This window comes from Mycteria americana, chromosome 13 (assembly GCF_035582795.1).
Source record: "Mycteria americana isolate JAX WOST 10 ecotype Jacksonville Zoo and Gardens chromosome 13, USCA_MyAme_1.0, whole genome shotgun sequence".
In the NCBI taxonomy this organism is placed as follows: domain Eukaryota; kingdom Metazoa; phylum Chordata; class Aves; order Ciconiiformes; family Ciconiidae; genus Mycteria; species Mycteria americana.
Window position 1 is genome coordinate 3709184 of NC_134377.1, and position 18169 is coordinate 3727352.

Here is an 18169-nt window from a genome sequence, read left to right on the forward strand (position 1 = left end):
CTCATCCCCCCCAAATGGTTCCTCTGCGAGTCGCTTTGGCTTTGCTCCCATTGCTGATGTCTTCAGCCCACGCTGGTGAAATGCAGAGTGTTTATAAAGCAATTTGGGATTTGGCTTGCTTGGCTGAACACTTCAAAAACTCATTTTGAATAGAGAGTTGCATCTGCAGCGGGATGGGGCCACGGGGCTGGGCCTTTCGAAGGGGCTGGCGGGGGGAAGGCTGCAAGCTGGGGTGGTGCCCTGGGTTGAGGCGCGCTCCGGGGTGCTGGGCACCCCGGGACGGACCTCCGCATCTCCCCACGCTGTCTGTCCGGGCTGTCCCTGCGGCCCCTCGGCTCTGGCTGGGGCTTGGTCACGGCAGGGCGCCGGGGCACGTGTCACCAGCCGCCTTGCTCTGCCGACAGGCGGGATGGAGAGGTTTAGGAGGAGAAGACAAGTATTTGTTTATGAATACGTACTTCAGCGGTGAATAAGCTGGGATCTGTCTGAAGACGCAAATCGTCTGCCTTTGTTCCCGGTGTCAAGTGTAGGCGGTCTCTGGCCTTGTGATCCGCGGCATCGCTCGCTCGCAGCCAGCTGGGTACCTCGATGCCGCGGTTCAGCGTAGACCTCTTGAAATGGAAAGGCAGAAGAAGACGTGCGTGCCCTGGGAGCCGTGCTTTGTGCCTGCCGCTCCCACCCGAACGGGGATCGATTGACGGCAGACGAGGAACGAGAAGAAGCGAAATTGTTGAGCTCTGCCATGAAAAGGTTCTGCAGGTGGTGGCTGAATGGGCTCAGGTGCTGCATAATAGGTATCAACCAGGCTTTATCTCTGCATTGGCAGCTCCTTATCCAGCAAGAAAACTCTAACAAACACCGGTGCGGTGGTTGCTAGTTGAATTCATTCGGAGGAGTTATTCATCGAGGGGAGGAGAGAGGCACCTGGGCTGCCTCGATGGCTCTACCGAGGCCCGAGGAGCGGTGGTGGCACGTCCCGTGCCCGCGGCGCTTCACCGCCTGCTGGTACCACCGCCCCTGCTCTGAGCGGCGGCTGCTCTCCTTGCGCCGGGGCTTGCGCCGGCTGCGTCCTCTGCCTCCTTTAATGCCGTCCCTCTGTAAATTAAGTGGGGAGATGGGAATCTCATCAGTCAAGGGCTGCAGGCTCCGATCCCGGCGTTATCTCTGCAGTTCAGATAGGCAGAAATGTGAGGATTTTTCTCTAAACAATGCTTTCCCGGGAAAACAGCTGATCTTAACTCACTTTAGGGCTGAAATCAAGCCCCGTTCCAGCGCTAATCTATTCATTGCATTTGCGGTGTCGATTCATGACTAACGCAGACCACAAGCAACTTTCTGGAATGGTTTTCTCTGGGGAAAACAAGCGTTTGCTGGGGAGGGCTGGGGGAACTCCTTCGTGCACGGGCAGGTCACGGGAGGTGGCAGAAAGCCTGTTGCATGGCGGAGCTTAAAGCTCTACAGGGTTATTGAGCAAATTAGCGCAAAAAACCTTCCTACCGGAAAGGTGGTCCGTCATTATTTTGCACCCTTTAATTCCAGTTGCAGAAAGCCAAGGGTTATCTCTATCACTTATTCCCGAGTAGCACTTCGAGTGCTCGGATCCTTATCTCCAGGCGCATTCGTATTCCTCCACGACGGCAGCCAAACTGTCGCAGAAGATAGGAAGCGGCTGCTTTAGTTAGAGGAAGATGGTGTTTGTAATTGCGGGTGCCTTGGGTTTGCAGTCCAGCTGGTGTGCCCAGGGACGTGCTGAGACACCTGAGCGAGGAAAAGCGTTACCGAGGAGGCAGTTGCACGGGTACGAAGATGCCCTGAACTCCCTGCCGTGGCTTGCTTGCATCCAGCGAGGCTATTTTCCGCACAACCTGCAACAAAGTGCTCTGAAGGACGCTGTCGTCTTTCCGAAACCCGTGAGATATGGGGTCAGGCCTCTTCTTGCTTGATCTGAAAATTGTGCTCTCTGCCCACGGAAGGACATGGAGCTTTTGGCTTAGGAGCAGGGGGGTCCTTGGTATCCGCGAGCTTCTGGAGAAGCAAGCAAGGTTTATTCCAATAAGCGCTATCCCGATCAGTTTAGTCCCCCAAAGAGCTGCTGAGAGCTCAGCTTCCCCTGCTTTCTGGATCACATTTTAATCGCTTGCAGGGACCTTATTTGCAGCCAGGTGACGGCCTTGGCCAGGGGACGTGCGGTAGCGATGGGGGAACGGTGACTGCCCTGCGGTTTGGGGACGTTGCCACCGCAGTTTTCGATGTCCCCAAGGCAAACGTGGCGCAGCCTCCCGGGGGTGTCACCTCCTCCTACTGTGCTGAGCCAGCCTCGGGGTAAAAAACAAAAGCGAGGCTTTGCCGCAACGTTGCATTCCCGATTTCTCCCGATTTGCAAAGCGGGGGAAGTCGCTGTGGGGCTGGGCCGCTCGCCCCTCCGCAGGGCTGCGCTGAGCTTCGCTGCCCTTGGTTCGCCTCTTCTTCCTCGCCCAAGCTGGGGGTGCGAGCTGTCCCCGCTCCCGGTCGGAGCAACGCGGTGCCCAGGCAAGCCCAGGGCTGCTCGGCGCGATGCTCCTCGGCCCTCGTAACGAGGCACGGCTCGGGCCGGTTATATTTCCATCCAAAAAGGGCAAAACCTGTTATCTCCCAGGGGACAAATCCGGACCGGTCCGTGCTGGCATCCCTGGGGCTGGAGCAGAGGGGCGAGGGGGAAAGCGGTGGAGCCGAGCGAGGATGCAGCGGGAGGAGAGCAGAGGAATTAAAACCCGTAACTTTTTATTTGTTAACTAGAACAGGATCAAATTAACGTCTGTGGTTGCTGAAGCCTCTTTAACGAGATGTCTGTTGGGCGCTTTATTTCCCGGGCCCAGGTATCCAGTCTCATCTTTCTAAAGTTGCGTGTAATGAGCGTGGGTGGATATAGAAAAGCAAAAAAGCCCCTTTTTGTGGGCGGGAGTCGAGGCAGCATCCACCCACGTACGCCATTATGATATTCAAATGTCAATATATTTTTAATTGGTTTATATCCCCCCCCCCCCCCCTCCAGCTGCCTTTGGTAATTAAGGCTCTGTAAATAGATTTTACTGTAATTGGTACGCGAAGGAAAATTGGAGGACATTGTACAGTGCATTCGGTTTGGTGGTTTTTTTTTTTTTTTCCCTCCTTGTCTTTCCTCTTTTGACTCATATTACATCTGTGAGTATTGTATGCTCCGAGGGAAGAGGCGGGAAGCCGTGGCCAGTTTTGCACAAAAAGTCTGAAGCAAGAGGACCAGGTGCTTTGCTGGTGGCTGGGACGCGGGGAAGAGCTGGGGAGCCAGCCCAGGTTACCCCTTACGAGGCTCAGCACCGCGGTGATGGCACCAGCACACATCAGGGAGCGGCGTGAGCTCCCTCCCAGTGCCAAACTGGGGAGAGCCCCCACTTTCCGTGCTGAATCTTCGATCTGCCTTGAGACGTAGCCAAAACTCTTGTGGTTATTTATAGTTCCCTGCCACAGCCGCTGCCTTTATAATTCGGGGATGTTTCTCAGCAGGGGTTTATAAACCATGTGTTTTTCTTCTCCCTTTTCCTGTTCTTTCAGCCTGTGTAAAGGACGGACTCTCTACTCGGTGGTGAGAGATGCCAAAATTGTCCTGGATGTCAACAAGACGAGGCAGATAGCGCAAGAAATTGTGAAGGTACGGTATGGTGCAGGGGCAGCTCGGCACCCATGGGGGTCCAGCTCCGGCCGAGAGCCTGGCCGAGCTGCTCTGGAGTGAAGAAGCCAAGGAGGCTGGGCAGGACAGCACCTCTTGGCTTTAAAATCCAGGTCTCTTAGACCTCCCTCACCCACTTGGAGCTGAACTGGGGCGGCACCAAGGCTTCCCGTGGGCTCCCCATGGAGCGGTGAGCTTGGGGCTCATCCTGGCCGCAGCTCCTCTTCCCCCTTGGAAGCGCCGGTGTTTAAGTCCAGCTTTGCTGTTGGGAGTGAGTTGCTAGGTGGAGATTCCTCTCCTCTTGGAAAAAAAAAAATAATAATCTGCAGTTGGTCTGAGGCTTCCGTGTCTCTGGGGTGAAAGCATCCCCGCAGCCAAGGTGCCCGGAGGAGTCAGCGCTGTGGTGCTCATGGCAGGGGGCTGTGCGTGCCATGAGGCAGAGCACACGTACATTTTCCAGAGCTAAAAAAGCTTTTCCTTTCGCAGAGATGACTCAAAGTGCATCTTCGACGCTTCAGACGTGACCATATAAATAGCTGCTGGGGAGGATCCTCACGTGGCAGGGTCAAGCGGCTGGGAAGTTGGGTGCTGAGCCATCAAAGCTTCCCATCGAGTGTCTGCAGCGGCTTGTTTTCCCGAGAGGTGTTGAGCCGGCTGCCAGAGTAGGGTCATACCGTGATTACAAACATGTTTAACACCAAACGATACCAAAAGTATTTGGCACGTGTCCTGCCATGGGAGCCACGACACTGACCCTGTGCCCCGTTCACGGTCAGCCAGCACCTCCGGCCCACAGCAAGACCAAATCATCTGGGGCTGAGATCACGTTTGACGTATTTCTATGAAAAACAAAAAAGTTATTCTGGCAGATCTTAAACCCCCTTAAATATTCAAATCCATGTTATAAACCAGAATATGTTCTGCAATATATCCTGAATGGTGCCATCCCCCGCCTGTGCTTATGCTGTCTCTTATTAGATTGCCTATTTTGCGTTTATTTACACCCGGATTTAGCAAAGTGTGTGCTGTTTTAAAGTAAATTCCTTAAATTCCCCCAAAGTCTGTGGGCTCGAGGCAGGAGCTGAGAGTTGAGCACAGGCTTAACCGCTTTGCTGAGCTGGCGTTGCAAGGGGCATCTCGGAGTGGCGAAGCTATGCCCTGAATTCGGTGCGTCTGAGACAGCCGAGGGCCTCTCCGCTTCATTTCTATTTTTGATCCGTATTTTCCACTTTTTAAAGATGGATTTTTCCCGCTGAGCAAACGCCTGAGGCATCACATAGGTTTGCCTCATATTTTTTTCCCCCGACTACCGCCACGCTTGCGCTCGGGGTTCTTGCATCCCGGATGTTCCCGGCGGGAGGTAATGGCTCGGTGCAGCCCCTTTCTCTGTGCGGGCTGCGTTGCTTTGTGTGGGGTGGGGGTTTGAGGACTAGGCTAAGAGACCGCTGTCTTCTGCAGCTGCGGGTGCATTTGGAACGGGTTGGAAACCTCAAGCTCTTAGTGGTGGTGTGAGGCATCACCGGCACAGGGGAAGCGTCACTGGATCTCTGAGATGAAAGCACTACCGTGAAGAACATCACCCACGAGATCTGCCGAAGATCGCCAGGAATGCACGTAGACCTGGTTGCAGCCCCAGCAGCAAGCCAGCTTCCCTGCGTCCTCTCCTCCTTGGGAGTATGGGGTTGGGTGCTCCTGCTGCAACCCGCTTGGGCGGACGGGCTTTGCAACCCAAGGGGCAGAGGGACTTCGGGTCTGACCCAGGTCCCCACAGGAATTAGCAGAGGTCCAAAGCTGTGCGGCGTGGGTGCGGAGCCCAGGCTCTCCCTGCACGCCGCAGGGATTTTAAGACGGCGGCTCCTGCTCATAGGAGAGGTCCGTCACGCCCCTGTCGCAGCCGCCTCGGTGCTGTGCCCCGGGTACCCGGCCCCTCGCTGGCGTGCACCAGGAAGAGCAGTTTCTCTGCCTTCCCACCTCTCTGCGTCAACCATCGGCAGGTGTTAAGGATGTTTTGGTGGACTTGGAGGTGGCTGGTGTGGAGAAGCAAAGGGAAACCCAGACAACTTGGTTTGGCTGGGCTTGGGGCAGCATCGCCCGGAGGAGCTGGAGGCAGGACGACAGCGGAGGCTTCGGCTCCGCCAGCCGGTCGCGGCAGTTGTTTGACTTTATCCTTTGAGTCCCCGTACGCGATAGGAGAGCCGCTAAGCTTATTGGATTAGCGGGTGCAAGGGCTCTCGTTATGCCGTGATCCTCTGGAGGCAAAAGTTAATTTATTTAAGAAGCGAAGCCGGCAGAGGGAGCTGGCTTTTCACACACGCCGGGCAGCCGAGCAAATTAAGGCATTACTGGGCCGAGAGTGTTTTCTCACGGATCATCCCCAGGGGCGAAGGCGGCAGGGCTGGAATTTGCAGTGGGATCTGTGCGATACCCCGAGAGCTCCTCGAGAAATACCTTCAGCAAAGGCTTGGCTGCGTTCGATGATTGCATGGGCGACGCGTTCCCATCCGCGCTGCGTGAGCACGGGTGCGAAGTCCCTGCCCCCCGCACCGAGCTCCTCTCCGCGCTGGCCGAAGGGAGGGGGCTGCAGAGCGTCCCCGTGGCGCTGGGTCCCGTCCTGTCCCGCAGACGCTCGGGACCCTGCACCGCACCTCGCAGGAGGAACGGGCTCACGGCATTGTCTTCCTGGCACAACGCCGGCACTTTGTGAAGGTGACAGTGACATTTTAAAGCAGATTTTTAAACCTCATCATTATTTCACATGCTGGGACCCGGAGACCCCGAATTAACCCCGGTGCCTGGCATGGTCCCAGCACCCAGCTGCAGCTGTGGCACCTCGGGGCCAGCCGCGGCCCCGCATCGTTTCCTTCCTCCGGCGTCCCTTAGCAGAGGCTCTTCAGGGTTTGACTGCCGAGGGGTGCGTTAAACCCCCGTGACTCGCTATGTTGGGGTGTTTGCTGTCCCCAGCAGCACCTTGTCCCCGGCTGCCCCCAGCCTTCCCCGCCGCTGGAGCAGAGCCCTGCGGGTCTGTGCTGCTGGCGAGTCTTTGGTACCTTCAGGACTTTTTCCCACATCCTAGGCATTTGCATTTGAGGATCTGTGGGTTTTTCAGGTTGCTTTCCCAATTCTTCCAGATCGTTTCTCAATTTGGATCGTGCCTCCCAGCTCCGCATCGGCTGCAAACTTAAAAATATATTCTTGTTCCACTGCCTGCGTGGTTAATGACGATACATGAAAAGATCAGACCTAGGATGGACCCCCGTGGAAATCCAGTTAATAAATCCCCCCGTGTCAGTGATAGACAACTGAGATTTGCTCTTAAGCAACAGTTTGCTGGCCCATTTGGCATTTATCCTTCAGTAGCTTCCTCTAGACCAAGTTTCCCCTAGTCTGCTTATGAGAATGAAAAGTGAGACAGCATCGAAAGCCCTGCTGAAGTCAGGATAAATGGCTTTTATCACCCTCCCCGTTCCCAGAGCCGGTTATCCCGTTGAGCTGAACGTCCGTCACGTGGAGCTGTCGGCAGTCTGCTTGATTTGCCGATGCTAAACAAGCCAGGTGCAGGGGAGTTTGGATTTCCCACCCGTGGCCTTTTTTTGCATCATTAGCAATAATTTTAATTAACCACCAAGTAGCTTTTCCTAGGGGAAAAAAATTAAGGCAGGACTCCTGCGAGGCGCTTGTTTCCAGGCTAATGGTGTCGGTGTGCACATAGGAAGCACTAATGGCTCAGCCAGGGTATGCGACAGCGGTGACGGAGAGCTTTGATTTATTACCCTTCTGCTCCCAGCCCCAAAAGAGAACGAAGGCAAAAACATCATCATCATCAATTTCTCAGCAGAGGATCTCAGGAAAGCGACCGCCAGTTTGGTTTGCCGCTAATTTTTCTTGCATAACCAATTAATCAGGAAGACGAGTGGGTGCCGTCGCAGCTGAGGCGCCCGCACCACGATCCCGTCACCCTCCCTGAGCACCACCCGGTGCCTGTCCCGAGCCAGGGACGCCCCGGACACCTGCCCTTTCTGCAGGGACGTTGGGGCTGTGCAGCTTTTGGCTGTGGCTCAGCCGTAGCTCGGTAGCACGGCCACGCCGCCGCGGCGCGGGGATGCTCGCAGTTGGGCTCTCCCCGTCTTGGCAATTGTGGGGCTGCCCGTGCTCGGGCACTATCCCGGCTGTTTGTGCTGCTTTTTCAGTTGGGGGGTATTTTTCTCTCTCTTCCATCCTAGGGAATGGGCTACCTGCATGCCAAGGGGATCCTTCACAAGGACCTCAAGTCCAAAAATGTTTTCTATGACAACGGGAAGGTGGTGATCACGGACTTCGGCCTCTTCAGCATCTCGGGAGTTCTCCAAGCGGGCAGGTAGGACGTGGCGTGGTGGAAATACCGGCGTTCCTTCCCATGCCCTAGAGCTCCCCTTGGAGCTGGGAACACGGGGAGGGAGCCCAAAACCCTCCTCTGCAAGTGCCTTTCTGGGTCTGGAGCCTCGGTAGACATGAGGACAAGGTGCCTTTGGCTGTCTGGAGGCTGAAGGAGAAGGATTTCACCTTCTCGCCTCCAGGATTTTGCTTTTGAGGAGGCTTGCTTTGGGAAATGTGTAGCTCCTGCAGAAACCCCTCTGCCCCGTGAAGAGTGCTCCCTTGAAACGCCGGCCCACGCTCAGCGCCGGTGTTGGCTTTGCAGGGCAAAGCCCCAGAGGGATGGCGAGAACAGGGCTGGGGTTTCCGCAGCGCCAAGGCGGTGAAAACAAACTGCTCTGCTCCTTGGGTGCAGAAGTTGCAGCTTGTTTTGATTTGATTTTCTTTCATTTATTTTTTAAACCTAGTGTTTAAAGGCAGAGTTGCTTTTGAGTGGTAGGAAGGAGCACGATGCTGCGTGTGAGTCTCCAGCAGTTTGGTTCAGAGAGGCAGGACCTGGCCCCGGGCAGGGTAGCTTGGACCCAACCTCTTCCCGGGGGATGCATCATTTCCATGGCCGAACCACCCTGCAGCCATCCGGGAGATGCTCCTCGGGCTCTGTTTCACCAGGGCTGGCAAAGCTTGCTCGTTCCTTGGCCTTTCCCTAACACCGTCGTTACAATCCCCCGGCATCTGCTTCGTCTCCTGCCGCTGGGCTGATGAGCGGCGCAGCCAGGGCGGTGCCGTCCCCCAGCCTCTCCGGTGACCTTTCGGGTGCTGGCCATCTGGCCACGGCGTCTGCGCCGAGCCAGGGCACGGAGCAAGGCACAGGGAAAATGAGAGCCAAGCTTGGGACGTTTACAGCATTGTGACATTTTTTGCTCTCTTTGGGTTTGGAATCAAGCCCATTTGGTAAATGTTCCTTATTAAATGTTGGTTTTTTTTTTTTTTCCCCAGTGCTTTGGGAGGTTTTCCAGCTGTAGGCATGGCAGGGCAAAGAGTTTCAGCAGCCATGGAAAGGAAGAAAAGCAAAGCTGGGGGGAAAAGGAAACAGAAGAAGGGAAAAAAGAACAAAGATTATATTTTCCTTTTTCATTAAAACGAAAAAAAAAAAAAAGAGCGTTGCTGACTTTTCCCAGCAGGAGAGCACTTTTTCACTAAACCCTTTGTGTTAGAAGCGGCACAGGCCAAGTGTGGCGTTATCGGCGCCGGCAGCTTGGGCAGGTTTCCTTCGGCAGCGCGGTACCCGCCTTCGGGTCCTCTCAGTCTCCGTCACCCCACGCGACGGGCTTTGTCGCTGGAGAGGTTGTCGTGGCCGATCATCGCTTTATGGCGAAGCTGCTCAGGAGAGAAATGCACCTTGGAAATGATATATTTTATTTCTAGTTCCTGCGTGATGAGGTCAAAGGATCAGAGGAAAAGGCAACGGCCGCCTCTCTCCATCCCACGCCTCTCACGGCGAGCCGGGCAGCCAGCCTTTCCCTTCTGCTTGTACAAATATCATCTGGTTTTAGCACAAACGTAGCCAAAAGCTTAGGAAGCCCAAGACATCCAGCAGTGCTGCTGCTCGCCCTGCAGCGGAGAAGGGGGTTTCGGCTCTGGTTTAGCAGCTGGGCAGGGCGTTTGGGACTTAGGTCCTGCCAGGATGCGGTTGCAGCTCATTCCAGCAGTGGTAAAAGGATTTGGGCAAAAATGGCCAGATTTTGCCAGGGGCCTTTGCTCTGAAGGTCAGAGATGCTCTGGAGAGAAAATGAGAGACGAGACGCTGGGGAAATGGGGTGTCTGACGGGGTGGACCAATGCGTGGCCATCTCTGCTCAAGACTGGGGTGCCACTTGGGGAGTAAAGTCCAGGAGATTACTCAGGAGAGGAAGGATGGTCAGAAATGCAAGGCTGGACAGAAATGAGCAGTGTTTTGCTAGAAAAATGGAGAAAATGGGGAAATTTCTCTGCCCCGAGGAGCTTTCAGTGTGGCTGCCCTGGACTGCTGGTGGCACACGTCTTCTGCTGGTGGAGAGCTGAGAGAAGGCTTTGGGGATCTGCACTCGTCGGTCACCATGAATTTTGAAGCAGCAAGCGTCTGCAGGTCTGGGTGGGTTTTTTGCCGGTTCTGGTTTCTCTCAGATGAAGAAGAACGCTAAAGCGCAGTTTTGGGTCCTCAGAGGCTTGCGTGGAGAAAGGAGCAAATTTTTGCAGGTCAGGTTAAGGATGGTGACGTTGCTTCGGATGTGAATGAGAGCTACAAACTGGCCTGGTTTTTGCTAGGGTTAAAAAAAGATACGGCTTAAAAATCCTCCTCGTCCTCCTAGAGCAGGCTCGCTTTCAGTTCACGAAAGCGTCTGGCTCAAGGAGTTTGTAGCGTCCATCCGTGCCGTGACACGCTTGCGCTGCTGAGAGACGAGATGGCTATCGCAACTAAAATACTTCCTGCAGAGACTTTGTAATCCGGTGTCTTATCCTGGTGAAATCAGATTTCTTTCTCCTTTATTTAAACGTTGCTGGGCTTGGTAAGGCTGCTCTGTAATTAGGAGGAGCGCGAGGTGGGTCTAGACTAGTCTGAAGAGCTCTTCTGCTCTCGCTTTTGCCTCGGGGCTGGCTTGTCCTTCGGTGGGTTTAGAAGATGCTCGGCTGGTTGTGCTGCTTTCTGCTAGTGGAAGTGGCCAGGTTGGTTATGAAGTCAGGCAAACTTTTGTCATGAAACCTCAAATGGCCGTAACTGAACCACGTTTGGGTTTGCATTAAAGCTCAGCCCTCATTGCTGGAAGCTCGTAAACCCATAGCTGCGTGCTGGGGCATACGTGAGCTTTGCAGAGGGACGAGGCTGGGCTCGCACGGGAGCTGTGGAGCCAAACCCGGTCCCCGGAGCATCCCGAAGCAAGCCTGAACGCCGCTCCTGGGATATCACAGCACTGGGTGACTTGAGTGAGCAAAAATAAAAGCCCCAGGTGCAATCCTGGTCTTGCTGAGGGCGGCGGAGCAGATCTGAGTGCTGCCCGCCACATCCTGCTCCCCGCTGCCTGCACGGAGACGGAGACAGGGAAGGACCAGCGAGCTCCTCCGCGTCTTTTCTAATCGCCCTGGTGCTTAACGCCGGCTTGTAATTAAGAGCCGCACCGGGATGGAGGATGGCAGCATGAGCCGGCTGGGGAGCTGAAAGCCTCCTCCCTGCGCCGAAGAGCTCTCGCCTGCAGCTCCCGGGGACGGAGGGTCCATGCTGGAGCTGCTGATTATGGCGGTGGCTCCGACGCAGCAGGGTGAAGAGGAGCCGTCGAGGCCCCGGAGGGGGCATGGAGGCTTAATCAAGCGATTCCCTGGACCAGCAGCATCCTTCCCTGGGGAGGGGGTTGCTCCTCCGGTCACTGCCAGACCCAGGGGCGATGCCTGGGGACGGGGACGGCTTTGCGGCCGGGAGGATCGGGACCGCGTCGTCTCGGGAGCGCGTGCGTTGTGTGCGCGCGGCCGCGGGGGGAAAAGCCAGCCAAGGAATCAGCGTTTGCAGTGGGAGCTTGTCACCTTACCTCAGGGGTGGATGGAGGTGCCCGTGCCCGGACGGTGTCCCCTGGGACCTGAGCTCTGGGATTTTGGCCCCAGCAGCCCCACAGCCGCCCCTCACCCCTGCGCATCGCCATCCTCGGGAGGGCATGGCAGCACAAACAGGCAGAAATTCCTTGATGCGAGATGGTGGGCTCCTCCTTCTCTAGCCCGACGTGACCTGGGCCGGTTTTTGTTCCCTCCTGCAAAACTACGCTGCCGAATTTGGGCTCGGACACGTGATCAAGCTGCTTAATGTCTTACCACCACCGGTGGTCCCTGCCCGTTTCCCTACCTGGGGACCCTTTTTATGCCAGCGGTGCATCCTAGGTGCCTGCTGGAGCATGTAAGGATGAAGGAGCAGCCAATGACATTCTCAGCTGCTGGCCAAAGGAGCCTAATGTATCTGTACGGAGCAGGGGGACCTTGAGGTTGAGGAGCAGATGGCTGAGGTTAGCCGAGGGGCTGGTGAGGGGGGTTAAAGACGAAGTGAAATCCCTGGGTGGCAGCCCGGGATTTAATGGCAATGTCACAGTGAGGATTGGCCACTACGTATCGCGGGGCAGGTGATTACAATGCTGCTCCCGTGGGCGATGACATGGGAGGCTTGGACACGAAGGTGGGCTAGAGGGGCTGTTTGGGGCCAAACGCCGGAAAACACGGATTTCCAGGCCATTATTATAGGGTGGGTTTGGTTGGAAGAGACCCGTAGACGTTCTCAGTCCAACCTCCCGCTGAAACCACAGTGGGGCCAGCTCAGGTGTCAACGCTGGTGGGATTTACCCCCGGTAACGCTTTGCCCCCGGCTTTTTTGATGTGTTTTGGTGCAATGGTCACAGCGAGGGCCCTGGCAGACCCTGCATCCCCGTCATCAGCCCAGCAGAGCCGAAGCTCCCCCTCCCCACCGTCCCGTGCCCAAACTGCGTGCTGCCGCCTGGCAGGGACGGGCGCGAAGCCGCCGCGCCGGCATTTCTCAGAGCAAGCTTAAAACCCAAATTGGCAAGGATGCCGTAGGGAAAACCAGGCTTAAATGCCCTGGGGAGAGGGTGGGAGGGCTGGGGGGCTGCTCGCCGGTGGTGATGTCCCCCTCCATGGTACCCACGGCTTCGGCTCCGTGTTTTGGCAGGCGGGAGAACAAGCTGCGGATCCAGAACGGCTGGTTGTGCCACCTCGCCCCTGAGATCATCCGCCAGCTCTCCCCGGACACCGAGGAGGACAAGCTGCCCTTCTCCAAGCACTCGGATGTCTTTGCACTGGGGTGAGTCCCCGCGGAGCGGGCAGGCTGCAGAGAACTGGTGCGGTTGTGTCAGGTGTGAGCTGCCCTGAGCAGCCGGGAGGGGATGGGGACACTCTTTGCTTGCCACAACGCCGAGGGGACGCTGCCCGTGGGCATCCCCATCGCTGGGCTCGGAGCACCTTCCCGCTTCAAGAAATTTTGAGTTAAACCCCGCTAAATCCCCAAATCCTCCTGGTTCAACTACGGACCGGGGTGGCTGTAGGCAATGGGACCTGGAGCACCCCGGGGATGCCAGCCTGGCGTAATCTCTCCCCTGCATCCTCCTGGGGCGGGTACTGACGGGAAGGTGCTCTGGCTGTCGGCTGGGGACGCAGGGGGTTGGGGACACGGGTCTGGGAGCCCCCAGACGCCCCGCTTCTCCCCACCAGCCGGCTGCAGAGGGGCTGGCGGCGGTGGCTGCCACTGCGAGCTGGGGCTGCCGGGGGGAGGAGATGCCAAAAGGCCAAGGAGAGGAGAACTGATGAGTCTCCTTCAGCGAACCGGCTCATCGCTCCTGCCCTTTATCTGAAAGCAAGCCTCCCTTATGGCAGGAGCCCAGGCACGCCCCGATAAAACCTTTCTCGAGGCGGACGTAGGGCTGGGGGTTTTACCCAGCGGATTAATTTTCTCGTGGATACCTTCAAGGCTGCGGGGATTAGTGCGCGTGGGGCTGTTATCGGAGGCGATATTTCCATCAAACCCGCAATAATTACAGCTGAAAGGGTCTGGCTTTTTTTTTGCCCTCCCCGAGGTATAACTTTAGCACAAAAATAAAGAAGTAATTAAGGGATCATATCGAACTAAGCGAGAGTCGGTTACTTAGACTTAGTTTTTCCGCTTTTCTTTGAGTGTGAGCTCTGCCCTTACGTAAAGCATGAGTTTCCTTAAAAGATTAAAAGATTTTCCCACATTTTCCCTCTTTCTTGTTTCTGCTGCCCTCCGCTGAGCCTGGGAGGCTCACGGATGATCCGGAGGGTTATTGCCGTCGCCGCTTCCCCATAGGGATTTGAGGATCAGTGACAGCAAGAGGAAAAGATCTTTTAAAGACTCCAGAAAGACGGCAGAAATGTTAAATTAAAGTGTGTGTGAGGGCGGTGCGGAGCAGGGGGCTGTGGCTGGTGGCAGGCGCTTGCCGAAGCCTGAGAGATCGCGGCAATAATTAATATTAGATGTGTGGTCTTCTCGTGCAAAGGGAGATGGAGCGGCGGACCGCTCTCCGTAGCACCATCCACACCCCAGGAAACACAGCCCAAATATTTTGGACACATCTGAAAGCAGGAAGGTGAAAAATTGAGTCCCAAACTCCCAACTAGAAACTTGAATTTAACTGCATTGGATGCATTGAGGCACCTTCAAAATCCCCTCTCCTGCCTGAGCGTCTCGTCCAGTGCCACCGGGACCTGCCCCTCTCCGGCCCCCCGATTCCTCCACGCCCACAGCACCAACGGGCATCTCACATTTTTCAAATTTTTGGAGATTTACAGCCAAATTGTGCATATTTTTCAAAAATCAGGAGAGCTGATTTCCCAAATCAGGGAGCCCCCCTATCCGAGAGTGATCCCTCATTTATCAGACCCCCTCCACCAGATTTTTCCACCCTAATGCCATTTTCACCCCGTTTCTTGCTGCTTTAACTGGCTGTAATGGCATCCCTTGAAGGGAAAAGCAGCTCCAGGGGATTCGCCTTGGAAATCGGGGCCAGCACTGTGGGAGTCGGGGCTCATCCAGCCTCCGGGTGCCGGAAAACGAGGACGCAAAACTCCCAGGCGGTAGCGGGGGCGGAGGATGGTGGGGGTGGCCGCCAGCTCAGCCGGAGACGCCCTTGTTTTGGGATATTCCCTTGGATTTGGGAGTCCTCATGGAAAGGAGGGCTTGGCTTAGCCATAAGAGCGGTGCAGCGGCAGATGGCCGGGGCTTCACGTGTGTCACCCCCTGGTGAGGGTGCTGGGGATGGTTCGTGACATGGCTTGGACGGCTTTTTGCGGCTTGGAGTGCTTTTTGCAGAAGCGAAAGGGAAAAATCGGAGCGAAAGCGAACGCTCGGGCTCGTCCTTCCCCGGCACTCGCTGCCCCACGCAGCTGGAGCAGGTGGCAGCGTTAGAAATGTCAGCCCGGCAGCTGGACCGTGTATTTACCCCCCACATCATCTATTAAGCTGCTCCGCGGGCAGCGGGGCGAAGTGCTATTGCAGCCCGGCGGGAGATTCCCACTTGATGTAACAGGCTGGCTGGCGGCTCTGCCCGTGCCTCTGCCCGTGCCTCTGCCCGTGCTTCCCGTCAACCTCCATCCTCCTGCCCACGGGTCACGTTCTTCCCCGGTGTAAACCGGGGGCTGTGGCAGGCTGGCGGCTTGCTCTCGGTCAAGTCGACAGCCTCAGTTTCCCCATCTGGAAAATGGGAGCGGTGATATCTCTGTAACGAGCACCGAGCACCTCTGGTGACATATCTGGCATGAAGCATCTCCTGGATGTCGGTGATTTTGGAGCAGGGAGAGATGGTGGATGCGGGTGCGATGGGCAGATGTCCCCGCCGTGATGCCTCCCAGCTCCTCCCATCTCTAATCCCCGCTGTCTCCCAACAGCACGATCTGGTACGAGCTGCACGCGCGGGAATGGCCCTTCAAGACGCAGCCAGCGGAGGCAATAATCTGGCAGGTGGGAAGAGGGATGAAGCCCAACCTCAGCCAGATCGGGATGGGCAAGGAGATCTCGGTAGGTGGCGCGGGGCAGGCGCTGCAGCCCCGTGTGTGCGTGCGGGGAGGGGGAACGTGTCCCACGGGCGCACGCCCTGGGTGGAGGGTCCCTTTGAAAAACACTCTGTGCTGCCCAGGATCTGCCAGCAAAAAAGCAAGGGGTGCCTCCCTCCCCAGGCAGTGAGGCTCGGTCCTGCTGCTGTGGCTCAGCTTGCACATGCCCTCCACCCCAGCCCTTCACCAGGGTGAGGTGATGGAGACTGGGTCCTCATGGGATGGACACATCCCCTCCACCCCAGCCCTTCACCAGGGTGAGGTGATGGAGACTGGGTCCTCATGGGATGGACACATCCCCTCCACCCCAGCCCTTCACCAGGGTGAGGTGATGGAGACTGGGTCCTCATGGGATGGACACATCCCCTCCACCCCAGCCCTTCTCAAGGGTGAGGTGATGGAGACTGGGTCCTCATGGGATGGACACATCCCCTCCACCCCAGCCCTTCACCAGGGTGAGGTGATGGAGACTGGGTCCTCATGGGATGGACACATCCCCTTCACCCCAGCCCGTCACCAGGATGCAGTCATAGAGATGGAGTCCTCATGGGATGGACACATCCCCTCCACCCCAGCCCTTCTCAAGGATGCAGTGAAGGAGATGGGGTCCTCACAGGGTCGACGTTGGGCGCAGGGCTTGTGGTGGGAGAGGGACTGGCTCTGCTCACGCGCTCGCCCTGTGTGGCTGCAGGACATTCTCCTCTTCTGCTGGGCCTATGAACAAGAGGAGAGACCCACCTTCACCAAGCTCATGGACATGCTGGAGAAACTGCCAAAGCGCAACCGTCGCCTTTCCCACCCCGGGCACTTCTGGAAGTCGGCGGAGTAAGTCCCTGCCCCTGCCCGTCCTTCCCTGTGCCGCAGGCAGCTCTGCCTGCACTCCCCAAGCCTCCGCTGTCACAGCTGGATGGCTGCCGGTGGTGGTGGGGGAGCACGGGGACAAGCTGTGGGTATATTGATGCCATGTGGGGGGGCAAGGATGGGTAGGAAGGGTGGTCACAGAGCGCTGTGCCCATGCCAGCTGTCACTGCAGTGCTGGCTGTCTTTGTTGGGGTGAAAAAGCCCGCGAAAGTAGTTGGAGATGATCAGGAGGAGCCTGGTGATGTGTTCCACCAATGCCAGGAGGAAGAAGCAGGGTAGGTCCAGGGGCAGGCTGGAACCAGGACCTTGGGGACATCTCCTTGGGGGACACCTGCTTTGGGGACATCGGCCAGGGCTCCAGTGCCTGCTTGTGCACCGTGCTCAGAGCAGCTTTCCCTCCTGGGAAGGTGGTTTCTCCTTCTTTTGCCCAGATTCAACTGATGGGGAGATGCCCTGCCCGCGGTCCCTCCCCAGACCTGCAGCCTGCAGCAGCCATTGCAGCTTCCAGCGGTGGGAGAAGAGCATGGTCTCTTCTTCTCCCGCAGCCAGCTCGCGGCCAAGTCCTGCTCCGTTTCATCGCTTTGGCTTAGTCACGTCTCTCTGCTTCAGCAAACATAGCATAAATGGGTCCCCAGTCAGGCTTTCAGGATCTGGCCTGTTGGCAACAGCAGGAAAAAATGCAGAAGAATCACTTAGAAACTCATTTTCTTCCCTGGAATTCATCATATTATGACAAATAGGACCAAAAGCCTAACCCATGCGGAGGTTGCATGCACATGGGGGGATTTTTCCTTCTCCTGGCGTGCATCCCCAGCCCACGGAGGCTGGAAACCGGGGGCGGGGAAGGTGAGCTAAGGGAGAGAAGCGAGGGCACTTCAGACTGCTTTGAGCATCCCCCTTGGGCCCCACCGAGGGTTAGAGATGCTGATTTCTCCTCCTGCATCTAATAACCAAACCTCCTCGCTTCCTTACCTGTGCGGCAAGCACGGGCGGCCCCAAGGTTACGGGCAGAGCGGAAGCTGCTGGAGTGTCCCCCGTGCCACCTCCCGTCCCCGTGTGCTCGGGGCTGTCGAGGGGCTCCCGGGAACAGCACAAAGCCAGCGGTCAGATGGCCCCCAAATCACCCGGAACGTAAGCCGTTAATCAGGAGGGAAGTTAATTACCAATCCGTGCTCTGAGCAGGCACCAGGGTGGCTCCGGCAGCCGGGCAAGGAAAGCTGAAGGTTGATGAACCCCAAAGCAGCAGGCTGTATAATTGCTCGGTTGGGTTTGGGAAGGTTTTTGCAATCACCGAGCCACGCTCTGCCTGCCACCGGCTTTGGCTGCCTGGCAGCTTCCCCTTAATTACCGGCCCCCTCTTTTGCTAAGCACGAGGGGAGGGGGGATGCTTCAGCTCGGCACTCGCTCTCTATCCAAGCTGCCTCCTTCCTTGGGGACTCTGCTCCGGCCACCGTTCCCGTGTCAGGTGCCAGCTTCCCTGCGGGGATCCTGCTTGCCCGGGAGCCCCGGCTGTGCGGGGGATGAGCCGGCTGCGGTACCCGGGGGCTCTGCCCTCTGCACGAAGGGGATGAGGGGCAAAAACCCCTCGGAGGTCCTGCCGCTGGGAGAGCTTGCGTGTGTGTGGATGGGGCGAGGTGTGCGGTACCCAACAAGCCCCTTCCGCTCGAGATGATGCTGAGCCTGAGAG

The 18169-nt window shown here is 56.9% G+C and overlaps 1 protein-coding gene across 1 annotated transcript in view; it reads left to right on the forward strand.

Moving 5' to 3' along the window:
* KSR2 (kinase suppressor of ras 2) overlaps nt 1–16450 on the forward strand; it is an 83815-nt gene extending 67365 nt beyond the window's left edge. The window contains exons 15-19 of the mRNA XM_075516116.1: nt 3568–3664; nt 7903–8036; nt 12728–12859; nt 15457–15586; nt 16313–16450. Coding sequence (XP_075372231.1) covers nt 3568–3664; nt 7903–8036; nt 12728–12859; nt 15457–15586; nt 16313–16450 — 631 coding nt within the window. The remainder of the gene's footprint in view (nt 1–3567; nt 3665–7902; nt 8037–12727; nt 12860–15456; nt 15587–16312) is intronic.
* Nucleotides 16451–18169: the final 1719 nt, after the last annotated feature.